Source organism: Diadema setosum, chromosome 4 (genome assembly GCF_964275005.1).
Source record: "Diadema setosum chromosome 4, eeDiaSeto1, whole genome shotgun sequence".
NCBI lineage: Eukaryota > Metazoa > Echinodermata > Echinoidea > Diadematoida > Diadematidae > Diadema > Diadema setosum.
This window is the reverse complement of record NC_092688.1, coordinates 29,338,777-29,351,439: the sequence shown is the minus strand read 5'-3', so window position 1 is coordinate 29,351,439 and position 12,663 is coordinate 29,338,777. Positions and strand designations below refer to the sequence as shown.

At 40.1% G+C, this 12,663-nt stretch overlaps 2 protein-coding genes across 2 annotated transcripts in view; both read left to right on the top strand.

Annotated features, from left to right (window-relative positions):
* Nucleotides 1-12,663, top strand: part of LOC140227098 (uncharacterized) — a 274,166-nt gene that overhangs the window by 100,408 nt on the left and 161,095 nt on the right. The window lies entirely within an intron of this gene.
* The window catches only part of LOC140227054 (dedicator of cytokinesis protein 7-like), a 60,890-nt gene continuing 48,231 nt past the window's right edge, over nucleotides 5-12,663 (top strand). Inside the window, exons 1-10 of the mRNA XM_072307486.1 lie at nucleotides 5-45; nucleotides 1,430-1,523; nucleotides 2,558-2,733; nucleotides 3,558-3,753; nucleotides 5,315-5,533; nucleotides 6,203-6,288; nucleotides 7,359-7,425; nucleotides 8,058-8,282; nucleotides 8,994-9,138; nucleotides 11,471-11,682. Of these exons, the coding sequence (XP_072163587.1) occupies nucleotides 5-45; nucleotides 1,430-1,523; nucleotides 2,558-2,733; nucleotides 3,558-3,753; nucleotides 5,315-5,533; nucleotides 6,203-6,288; nucleotides 7,359-7,425; nucleotides 8,058-8,282; nucleotides 8,994-9,138; nucleotides 11,471-11,682 (1,461 nt within the window). The remainder of the gene's footprint in view (nucleotides 46-1,429; nucleotides 1,524-2,557; nucleotides 2,734-3,557; nucleotides 3,754-5,314; nucleotides 5,534-6,202; nucleotides 6,289-7,358; nucleotides 7,426-8,057; nucleotides 8,283-8,993; nucleotides 9,139-11,470; nucleotides 11,683-12,663) is intronic.

Genomic DNA, 12,663 nt, shown 5'->3' with positions numbered 1-12,663 from the left:
GAACATGGCTTCTGGTCAGAGGGCTTTCGCCCAAAAACTTAACAAGTAAGTATATCAGTATCAGACATCGCAATTTCTGAAAGTTACTCCCAATTTATGTAGTTTTCCTTTATGGTTCATCGTTACAGCATTTCATGCTGAATTCGTATCATATTTCCGGGTGTATTTTGCCACAGTGACAGATTGGAGTTATTACCGTCGTTGGTTTGTTGTGTAGGCTGGTGGAGTGGTGCTGTGCGGCTTGTGCTGTGCAGCTGTGCGTGTGGTATAAATACAGCAAGGAGCGCTAGCCGCTAGCGCTAGAACACGGTTAGCAGAGTGCTGTGACAGCGACAGTGTACAACGTCAACGGGCTGCTGCTGTGCTGCATACATATGCGCCACTCTACTACCTTTTGTTTGTGTAGTGTCATTCATTCGAAAGGCAGGGTGCGGTATAATGCACAAGCTAGATCAGACATAGTGATGACGGATGCATTACTTGAATTAATTTACCTGTCTTCCCTCAAAAAATAATTCCCTCTGTATGATTCTTTGGTGAATGTGATGAAAGTTCACAAGTCAGCCCGACCTCTCAGAAAAATAACTGATAAATATAGTATACCCAGTGCATAATTGGAACCCAGACGTCCCAGTCATATTGGGTGTCCGGACAGGTTGTGGGACCGGACACGTACTGTAAAGTGTGTCTGGTTTGACAATTGACGTGCCTACGACTACATAGACAGTTGTTTGTCAGTGAGGAGCTGTGTGTAAATGCGTATTCAAAGTAAAATAAGCAAGTCAGTACGCGATATAAGTGTCCGGACACCCAACCCCCCAATCCTACTGGAACCTAGACTCTTGAGAGCGTTGACTGTTGTTAAATGTTAGTGTTATCTGATGAGACACTGATATCTAACGTTATTAGAGTTCTTGATCTTAGAATTAGATCGAGAGAGACAACTTACGGTAACTGTTGGTTATAGCGTTTACTGGTCTTCACATGTAACTAACAATAATTAAACATTAACAATTAGATTCCACTGCATCAACCATAATATTAATGATCGGCAATTGTGCACTTTACGGCCCTAGATAATATTATCGTGGGATATCACCTTGGCATACGGGGAATGAGGTACCGATGCGATGATATAGGGCCGTAAAGTGCACAATTGCCTGATGATCAGACATGCTAGAAATATGTAGTCTCGACCTTCAATTAGATGCCTTGCTATAAGGTAGTGCAGATTGTGAAACTAAAAAATCCTCAATCACCCTTTCCCAAAGAACACTAACACACTGATAACAAATACCAGTAATCACTGCATCTATCCAATATTTCCTGTCTATCACTGTGCTGTTGGGTTCTAGATTGGTATGGAAACATTGTGGCTTGACTCTATTAATTTAACTTCATACCATTGTGCGGATTTTGCATTTTTCAGATCGCGGCCTGCAGCAGACATTCGACGGCAGGTGTCATCACACTACTCAGCCAGAGATGTGGCCAGACTCACCAGCTCCCTCAGCCCAGGCGCCGTGAGTTTCTACTATCTACGATCCTGCATTCAGTGAAAAAAAAAAAAGAAAGAAAGAATAATGTTTTTGGAAGTGGTAGCAGCTGTCTGGATTGATAAAGGGCCCCTGTAGGTTTAGATCCATGAAATGACATGCTTTTATTTGAACAATTTCAAAAACCAGTTTTCGTCAAATAAACGTTGAATCCTTCTTAACATTATATGCTCTTTCATATTTCATAAGAGGTTTCTCATTATCTCACTTAGGAATGCTAAAAACATGAATCCCCACCTCAACCAGTACTGTACAGTCCCTTTAACCCAACCAGCCACAAGCACTAAACCCCACACCCCCCCCCCCCAAAAAAAAATAAAAAATAAAAAATAAAAAAATAAAAATCTCAGCCCCTTTAAAGGTAGGGGATACCTTTTACAGAACTCCCAAAATGCAGCAAAACATTAAATATGAACCTCAGGGGACTTGTTTAGGCCACTGCTTAGAAATTGGGAAGTCAACAGTTATCTACAATTTGAATAATGCACAAAACTCAACTACTCAGTAGTTCTGTGTGTCAGCCACACTTAAGCCTTTTTGTTGCAGTCTTCTGTATTTTTTTTTATCTATAAACACAAATCTAAAAGTATAAGAGCTGATGTAATAACATATAGAGTGTGTGGCAAGAATGTATATAGAAATGTTTGTAAGTTTTGATGAACTTTATTCACAAAATATACATGATGGACACACATGCAGTGCGTGGGTCTGCAAAGGTAGCCTAGTAATGTACTGAAATTTACGGTGAGCCCCGAAAAAAAAATTCAATTCAAAATCTAACGGTCAATAAAAATGTACTAAAAAACCTTCCACTTTCAATACTTTATGGGAGTTTCTAAAATGATACTCTTTTCAACATACCACTGTGTTTACACAACTCTTCATTTAAGGCATGCAAATGGGATTCCCTACCTTTAAAAGGCCCTTTTTGTTTTCTAGTGAGGGCTAGGGCTGCTGTCTTTAAAAATTACCGAACCTGGTCCTGTTGTGTCCATCTACAGATACCTCTCTCCGAGATCCTGGAACCCCTGGAGTATGAGGAATATGTCAACGAGAGCAAAGGGGCCCTGGAGACCGACCCCCTACGCCACCTCCTGGAATACCCAGATGATGACTTGAAGGTCATGGCTCTGTCGCGCGAGATGCGCACCACCAAGCCACCCCAGCCAAGCCCTGAGTAGGTGTCACAATGTCAGAGAAGAGAAGGAAAGCTATAAGAACTAAGGATGGCATTCATTGTGTGAAGACTTAAAGTTATTTAGTTCATTTTGCCAAAGTAAGTTAACAGAAACTGAAATCTAGTACATGGATTGAATTGGCATATTGTATCTTTTCTCGCAACTGCTAATTAGATAATTATATTGATGGTAGTACCCACATATTTATGCCACTGTGTTGATATTTAATGAAATTTGACTTGGTGATGTATGAAGTTTGCCAAGCTTTTTATCAAATATGGCTACATGTATGTCTATCTTTTTTTTTTTTCACAAATGTTTTTCCCATTCAATTTTTTTTGAATCTGTGGATTGTGGATATACATTTAGGAGACAGAGAAAGTATGTGCATGACACTGTGCTGCTGGTCACGCGTGATACCAGCTTCAGTCAAGATTCACAATTCAAGATTCTACATTCAACTCGGGCTCTTTTTCCACTGGACCATGTCTGTAATGTATTACTATCTATGGGTGCTTCTTTTCCTATAGCCTGGAAGACAAAACCTTTCATTCACCAGCTCCCTCCCATTGAGTTCCATAGGCTGGAAATTCGCTTAGATGTTGCTAGGCAGGGCAAGCCTTTTGGCAACTTTTGTCAACAAAGCACGCATAAGATTTGAATACATTACAGAACCAGTCTACTGAAAGGAGCCTTCACACGATGATGGGTTAGACGCACAACAAATGTCATCGGAAAACGCTCTTCAAACAAACTGTAAGGAGCTAGCACATTTTTTTTAAATCTTTCTGTTTTTTCCCCACTATTCTTTCTTTCTCGTAAGCATGGAGAATGTTGGGCTCCAGGTGCGTGACTGTCTGCAGTGGTACACCTGCGCCTGGTCCGTCGTGGAGCGCAAGTACAAGGAGTATGCCATGGCGCATCAGGGCAGCATCATGAAGATCAAGCAGCAGACTTTGGCCAAGACTAACCGCCACATCTACGAGATCGACGAGGAGGATAGCGAGGAATGCACCACGGTAAGTGGGGGATTTGCCCAGGGATTTGAAACATCAGCCCCATTCACACACATCTAGAATTTCAATGGTTTTTGAAAATCAATTTTGGCAACGTGATGTGAAAACCATTACTCCTTGTTATTGGCACTCTTACAAAGAAATGAATAAATAAAATATGTTAATAATAATTATATTTGCATTGCAATGCCAAAATCAGCATATCTTGGTCAAACCCTTTCGAAAATTTGCTCATCACAGCATATGAGTATGGCACACAAAGAAACCATCAATTCTTTAATCCCGTTTTGCAATTCGCTATGTTAGGTCTGCACATTCTGGTGCCCTGGGTCACACTCTGGTCATTTTTTAGCCATGTGCATTCTGAAGATTCAGAACATTTAATTTGCAGGCAAATTCTCTTTTTTTTTTTCCTGCCTTTGAACGTTACCAAATGGAATGAATTTCTGCATCACAATGCAAAGATAAAAAAATGCTGTGTTTGAATGCAGCTATTGTTCGTAAAGTTAAGGCACCAGCTGGACCTCTGTAGGCAGAAATGGCATCTTTGTGGTAGCATATACAGAGAGAGAGTGTGCCCCAAGAAAGGGTTTGCATTGTATGAGTATATCAAATGAAAGTTGAAGACCTTTCAATGTTGTTTTAAAATCAATCATTAAGTTAATTAAAACCAGTGAATGTTCATAAGTCATCTGGTATGGGGGATGATGGGCTCCTCACTATCATTTTTCCTAGAATGTGACTTTGCCATCACTGGAATTATTGTGATGTTTTGTGCATAAAATTTCACTATTAAATTTCATTTTATTTACGACATGAATAGTCTTTCTATAGGCCTTCTGAGTACACATTTCAGTGCGTACTATAATGCCATATCCACAAAGCAAGGAAATTTAATTTGTAAAATCCATTGCACAATTTGAAGAATCTTAAATTTCAGATCTATCTTGTGCACAATAAAATCTCAAGATACCTATGCAAGTAAAATCATGGCTGCATACAGAAGATGACTCATTTCAGTATCAAGAAGAATTCATTTTTTATGATTTAACAGAAAAACTACCAAAGCAATTCACTCTATCAGTTCCCATCTACTTCTTCCACCAAGGAAGGAGGAGGTTAAGTGATCATCAGCATTGGTTTGTCTGTTTGCAAAATAACTCAAAAAGTTGGGACCGGCTTTGAACGAAACTTGCAGGAAACATTGATAATGACACAAGGAACAGATGATTAAATTTTGGTAGCAATCCAGGAATATTTATGGATTTTTGAAGGATTTTTTTATCTTTTTGCAGATAGGGTCAATGAACTTAAGAGGTCAAGCTGTGCGTGTTTAAGGTTTGCATATATGCGCTTTAAGTGTATGCTTTACTCATGGGAGGCACTGCGTAGCTTCAAGCTGATGACGTAAATAAAGGCTTCTATAATGGGAAATTGCATGATTTTCAGCACATGTGTATGATAACTGGGAGTTAGCTGCATGGTTGAGATCTGCGGTCTCAGAGTGCTTTTCTAGTTTTATGATTTTCGCTCTGCTCGATTCGCTTGTTCCTCTCGCGGACAGCCCACGAACGAGAGGAAGAGGACCTCGATCCACCTCGACTCCACGCCCCGGAGCTCGTGGTCGTCCAGCATGTTTGATTTGAGCCGCAGCGAGAACGACGCCCTGCTGCCGGGGCTCCTGGATCGCATCCCCATCGAGAAACAGGACGGCATGAATGAGGAGGTCCGGCTGAGGTACAGAGAGACCGATATATTCAGCCTCTACCCTCCGCCGGATGAGGTGAGTCCCTCTTGCATTATTTGTGTGTGTGTGTGTGTGCTCACTCACTCACATTTTTCTTCCTTTTTGTTTCTATTCTGAATGTAACTTTAAACACTTTTGTCAGTGAGCAACACTCATGCTTCACTTTGGCTGTCAGATGGCAAAACAACATATCTACATTGTATGCAATTTTCTTTTCTCGTAAATCAAGTTTAATGGGTTTTTTTTTTTCAAAGCTATAAGTGTTTTTGTGTTTTTGTCTAATATTTCATATCTGATACTGCAGAATGCTAATTCTATTTTACTAGAGCCATCATTTTTTTAAATGATTTACATAAGTCAAAACATATGTTGATTCACCGTATGAACCAAGCCAAGCTATTTCAGTGCAGCCAGTAACTATGTAGACATGTGTATGGCAAAACAATGCCTTGCTCTTTGTCTTGTTTTGCCATCAAAATTCTAACACATTCTTTCCATCGGGAGGGGGCATCAAAGCTAAGTAACAGGGTGCATTCTGATTTCAAGATTTGGTTGAAATTTACACTACACTAAGGCAAATTGAAATATGTGACTAAGTCAATTTCCAGAATTTTCAACATACTTTGTTTTGTCCTCTCCTCACCAACTTTTGGTACTACTTGTGTGGAGTCAACCAATTCTTTCTTTGTTCTTTGTTTGTCCCAGAATGATGCTATAGAGAGGAAGACACTACCGCCCATTCCAGCCGAACACTTTGGATATCGATTTCTCATCAAGTGCCTGCAGCTGAAGTAAGATTTTCTAGCAGAGTGATCAATTTTTCAACTCAGACAATAAGTCATGATGAATAAATTGTTAGAGGGAGGCAAAATTTAAGAAAATTCACAGCTGAACCTTCACCCCTCTGCTTAATATTCTCTTGCTTTTATCAATGCCTTGTCTGCCTTGGACTACTTAACATAACAGTGTCGGAATTTCAGAGCTTGGGTATTTGTTCCAAGTTCACCGTGTCACTGCCGGCAACCAGGGACAGCCTGGTGGTAGTGTCGCTGCCCAGAAAGCAGTAGGTGACAGGTTCAAGTCCCGTGGTTCCTTTTTTTTTCCGACATGTTTGTGAAATATAGATCAGCAGTTGCGATCTTACAAATATCATTTGTTAGAGGGAGACAAAATTGAAAAAAATTCATGATGAATTTGCATGTTTTACTTATCACGGGTAGTCACAGCATGGTTTTATCCGAACAAAAGTAATCAATCCATGCATTGTCATGGAAAAAGACAAGTCAGAAGTAGGCTACATGTGTGTCTGAACTAGATATTTCAGCACGACAGAGCATATAAATGCATGCATGTCAGCAAAGTGTCAGATTGTAAGTCAAATGCTCATTCAGTGCATATGGATGCAAGTGTTTATGTTAAGAAGCAATTTAGATGAGTGAAATATTCTTCTGTCTTTATTTCCATGTAAGTTCCATGCCACACAAAGTACTCAGACATTTCCAAATTTGAAAAAAAAAAAATTGTGAAAATTTTGTGCTCTGGAATCCATTCAGTCAGGTCTTGTGCTATTAAATTGAGTAAACGTTTTTGTAGTCAAGAGTCAAGAGCAACTGAAAATGTTGATACATGATGAATACAACAATTTGTGCATAAGCATTACCTCAGACTATTAGAGGTTGAAGTGCTGGGATGTCTTGTGTATGTTCTAACAAGTTGAAAGTCGGTGAAAGTGCAGACATGCTTACTGAGTCAATGTTCTGATTGAACCACAAACTGTTCCATACCTACTGTGAAATGAAATGTACTCCCAGGCTTTACTCGTATATACACATCTGATTTCTTTCTCTTTAATGCCTTCCAGACTTGAACCAGAATTTGAACCCATATTTGCCTCCATGGCATTGTACGATGCAAGAGAAAAGAAGAAGGTGAGTTTCAATCTTTTTTTTTTTTTTTTTTACATAGAAAATAATGATGAGGTACAGCGACATGACTCCATGACATTTTCTCCTGTGACAACTGGGCCCATGAAATATGTGCACACTAAGCCAAACATAGATTCTACCCTTAAACATAACCCTTTACCGTAATCCTAAACCTCACATAAACCTGAAACCCTATCTCAACCCTAACCCTACACTATAAGTCCTTGGAAAAATAAGAATGGAGCAATTGTCACAGGAGCAAATGTCATGTCACTGAGGTAAATAGACATACCTTCAAATGCAGTCAGATTGTAGATACAAAACAAAAGGCCTATACAAGCAACTCCCACTGTACCTAAGTCCTCTGGACTGGCAGTTTTCTTTCGTTATACCAAAATTTCATAATAAACGAAGGGAATTTTGCACCATGGTTGCAAGTGAAACTGATTTTGGGACCTGACTTGTTTACTTCAGTGTGACAAGATTTTCTTATAACCATGTTTGTTGTAACTGGAGCGCCCTGAACTGGTAGCACTGTTTCTGTAGCATGTATGGTGTGTATGATTACTTTGAAAAGGATTGGTTCATTTTTTTTTTTAATTCGTGGACTTTGTTTTCACTTGAATATGACACAGATTTCAGAGAATTTCTACTTCGACATGATGACGGACCCCATCAAGGGCATGATAAAGAGTCGCCTTGGTTACCCAGACGTGTCCAGCCTGGCGAGGTCAGCCATCTTCTCGCTGACCTACCCCTCCAACGACGTCTACATCGTCATCAAGCTGGAGAAAGTGCTCCAGCAGGGGGACATCTCGGAGTGTGCCGAGCCCTACATCAAGGAGTCTGACAATCCCAAGGTATTAAAGGGGTTGGTTGGCACCAGATTTTTTGCTTATTGGGTGCATCTCTGTATGTTTCTTGTTTGTTTGTTTGTTTGTTTGTTTGCTTGCTTGTTTGTTTGTTTGTTTGTTTGTTTTCTGTATTCCTTTTCCATACATTAATGTAACATGAAGTCAATTGATCAGAGTTACAGATTGATATTTGAATCTTAAACAATGGAAATACCAGGAAACAGGTAATTGATTGACTCCAGTGCGCAACTGATAATAGCTTAATATTTCATCTGCTGCCACATACAATGGTGTATATTATATCTATCCTGAAAGTTGAATTCTTTCTGAAGACTCTTAAGCTGTGCAGATGTGTACTTCTGTATAGTTCTTTGATTTTGCAGAAGTAGCCCCAAAGCTTATCCTGCTCTCATTGATTGGCAAATTGAATTGACACTTTGCCGAGTTTAATTACCTCACTCACCTTTTCAAGGCACAAGAAATTAAACTATGAATAGAATTTTCATCCATTCATTGCCTCTTGATATTAAAAAAAATCGTTTGCCAGATCTGTGCCAGTAGTTTCTGTCGTCAGTGACATCTTAGGATGATATCATAGATGAAAGGATCAGCGTACTGGAGGTAAAAAGAGCATATTTCTGTCAGACACCTACAAGTATGTTTTTTTTGTGTTTGGGCTACAACTAGTAATTTCCATTGCATTTCACCTACCATTAGCACCTCGAAAAGATCCGAGCCACATCGATGTACTTCTGTGAGAAGCTCGGAGCCTATCGCATGCCCCTGGCCTGGACGGCCGTCCATCTCATGAACATCATCAACGGAGCCAGCAGTCTTGACAGGAGCTCCGAGGCAGATCTAGGTATGGCTGACACGTCCCCCTCTCTCTGGTTTCGCATTTAACCCTCCCAGCTCCACAATCTGAAAATACCATTGACATTGTATGTAGAGAGGTTGCCAATGATGTTCACAGGGTTAGAGGTACTTTGAAATGATATTTGCATCAGAAAATCTTCTCTACCTCTGCCGTGGATTTATGTCGTACAATTCATCTGATCAAAACTATATTTTGATAGCAGGTACTGTACACAGTATAACTCTCTTCTCATTATTGAGCCTCACCATACATAGCGCCATTATGGTATACAGACTTACACCTTACACATGTAGATATGCACATGTGGATGAGACTACATGTGATGGAAGGTTTGGTTTCTGTACTGGAACAAGTAATTACAATTTCTAAGCAATGTTTGATATGACATGTGATCGACTTTATGTACAGTGTTGTGATGATAATAGATATTTTAGGCATATGATTTGAACTCAGATATTTAAAGAAGTCAGTGGCATTTCTTATCATAGATTGAAAGTCCATGATGCATTGTGAATGTTGTACATTGTATGTATCCCATACTCCCTGTACACCAGTGCGTATACCTCCCTGTACACCAGTGTGTATATCAGTGGATGTACATTGTATGTATCCGATACCTCCCTGTACACCAGTGCGTATACCTCCCTGTACACCAGTGTGTATATCAGTGGATGTACATTGTATGTATCCGATACCTCCCTGTACACCAGTGTGTATACCTCCCTGTACACCAGTGCGTATATCAGTGAATGTACATTGCATGTATCCGATACCTCCCTGTACACCAGTGTGTATATCAGTGAATGTACATTGCATGTATCCGATACCTCCCTGTACACCAGTGTGTATATCAGTGAATGTACATTCCATGTATCCGATACCTCCCTGTACACCAGTGCGTATACCTCCCTGTACACCAGTGTGTATATCAGTGAATGTACATTGCATGTATCCGATACCTCCCTGTACACCAGTGTGTATATCAGTGAATGTACATTGCATGTATCCGATACCTCCCTGTACACCAGTGCGTATACCTCCCTGTACACCAGTGTGTATATCAGTGAATGTACATTGCATGTATCCGATACCTCCCTGTACACCAGTGCGTATACCTCCCTGTACACCAGTGTGTATATCAGTGAATGTACAAAAAAGTACATTGCATGTATCCGATACCTCCCTGTACACCAGTGCGTATACCTCCCTGTACACCAGTGTGTATATCAGTGAATGTACATTGCATGTATCCGATACCTCCCTGTACACCAGTGCGTATACCTCCCTGTACACCAGTGTGTATATCAGTGAATGTACATTGCATGTATCCGATACCTCCCTGTACACCAGTGTGTATATCAGTGAATGTACATTGTATGTATCCGATACCTCCCTGTACACCAGTGCGTATACCTCCCTGTACACCAGTGTGTATATCAGTGAATGTACATTGCATGTATCCGATACCTCCCTGTACACCAGTGTGTATATCAGTGAATGTACATTGTATGTATCCGATACCTCCCTGTACACCAGTGCGTATACCTCCATGTACACCAGTGTGTATATCAGTGAATGTACATTGCATGTATCCGATACCTCCCTGTACACCAGTGTGTATATCAGTGAATGTACATTGCATGTATCCGATACCTCCCTGTACACCAGTGCATATACCTCCCTGTACACTAGTGTGTATATCAGTGAATGTACATTGCATGTATCCGATACCTCCCTGTACACCAGTGCGTATACCTCCCTGTACACCAGTGTGTATATCAGTGAATGTACATTGCATGTATCCGATACCTCCCTGTACACCAGTGCGTATACATGTACCTCCCTGTACACTAGTGTGTATATCAGTGAATGTACATTGCATGTATCCGATACCTCCCTGTACACCAGTGTCTCCGCCTTGCTATCCCCTTTAGTGAATTGAAAAAAAAAAAAGATTCTCATCAATGTCATGAAAGAGAATCCTCTTGTAACTGATGGCAAAAGGTGCATCTGACATTCCAGACCAAATGCATGCACATCAGGGAATAATTTTCCTGGTATTGCATAGCAATTTGCTATGCATTTTTGTATGAGTGCTATACAAAATGTTATTTGCATAGCAATTTCATTACATAGACTTGTACACTATTTTGTTCGAAATGTATGTCCATCGACTAAAAGTGCTATTCAATTTCAAGAAGGAAAATTATTCCCTGCACATGACCTCATTATATGTCCTTGAGTGTGTAATACTATGGGTCTTTCTGTGAAAGAGATGATTGAGCGTTTGGCATTTGCTGCTCTCTGCATGAAACAGCCAAATCAAACAGCCTGGAGCACGGACGAAAGAAGAGCGGCCCGGGAGAGGGGGGCCAGTACGGCTCTCTTCCTCGCCGCGGCGACGGTGCCTCGTCCTCTCTCAAGCGCAACAGCTCGGAGAGGAGGAGTTTTTACAAGGTGGAGGACGACATCAGCAACCTGGAGTCCTTCCACCCAGTTACCATCACTGTCTCCAGCTTCTTCAAGCAGGTGAGGACATTACAGTTGTCATTGCAACGCATCTTTTTCTCTCTTTTTTGTGTGTTTTTTTTTGTGTGTGTTTTTTTCAATCACTGTCCGGCATCTTCGGATGCTTAAAGGTCCTGTTTACCTTTAGGAGCAGTGATTGAAAAAATGTTCAAGATATCACATTTGATGCATATGCATAGTTCTGTTGTACCACAAAACATCCTACCATATAAAGTTTTTGCAATGAAGCCTAAAATATAAGGAGATATCAGTATTTTTCTCAATAAAACGTAACTGTGTACGTTTTAGTCTGGAAACAATTTTATTGTAACTATTATTCACATTTTGTATATTTAGCAATACTTAACATTGATTTTACTGATTTAAATTTTTACAGTAGTTGTTCCTATCCCTAACTCATATTTCAGAACTATTTTAAAGCACTAATGCTGGGTTTTTGTTTCATCTGTAAATGGCAAACTATGCCTTTAATGAGTTAGTTGATGTATATCCCTCAGCTTCACTTAGCAAGGAAATGGCTAGAAAATGCCTACCACTCTCTCAAACTCTTTTTAACTGGCATATGGTAACACTGTACAGTCAACCCCACCTATACAGTAGACCTCGCCCAAGTCGAAATACAGGCTCAGTTAAAGAAAACTTCCACGCCGGGTGGATATAAACTTGTATTAATTCAATTGTGTACTGTATACATCAAATATTTTGTAAGGTTTTTGATTTTTGCAATTTTGTGAGTCAGGTGCAGTTTGTGAATTTAAAGACATATGAAAATGTTGACTGTGATCCCTCTATGAATGTGACGTTCACGTATACATTTCTCCATGCGGTACTGTACACCATGATCGCGAATTTAGCCACTCATGAAATCTTTGGAGTCCCGATTCGCAAAAATTCAGACTTGCTAAATAATGCCATGTTCAGTAAGTCAAAATTTGCGAAAGTCAGACAATTTTCTCCAGTCCCTTTGGATTCGATCTAAGT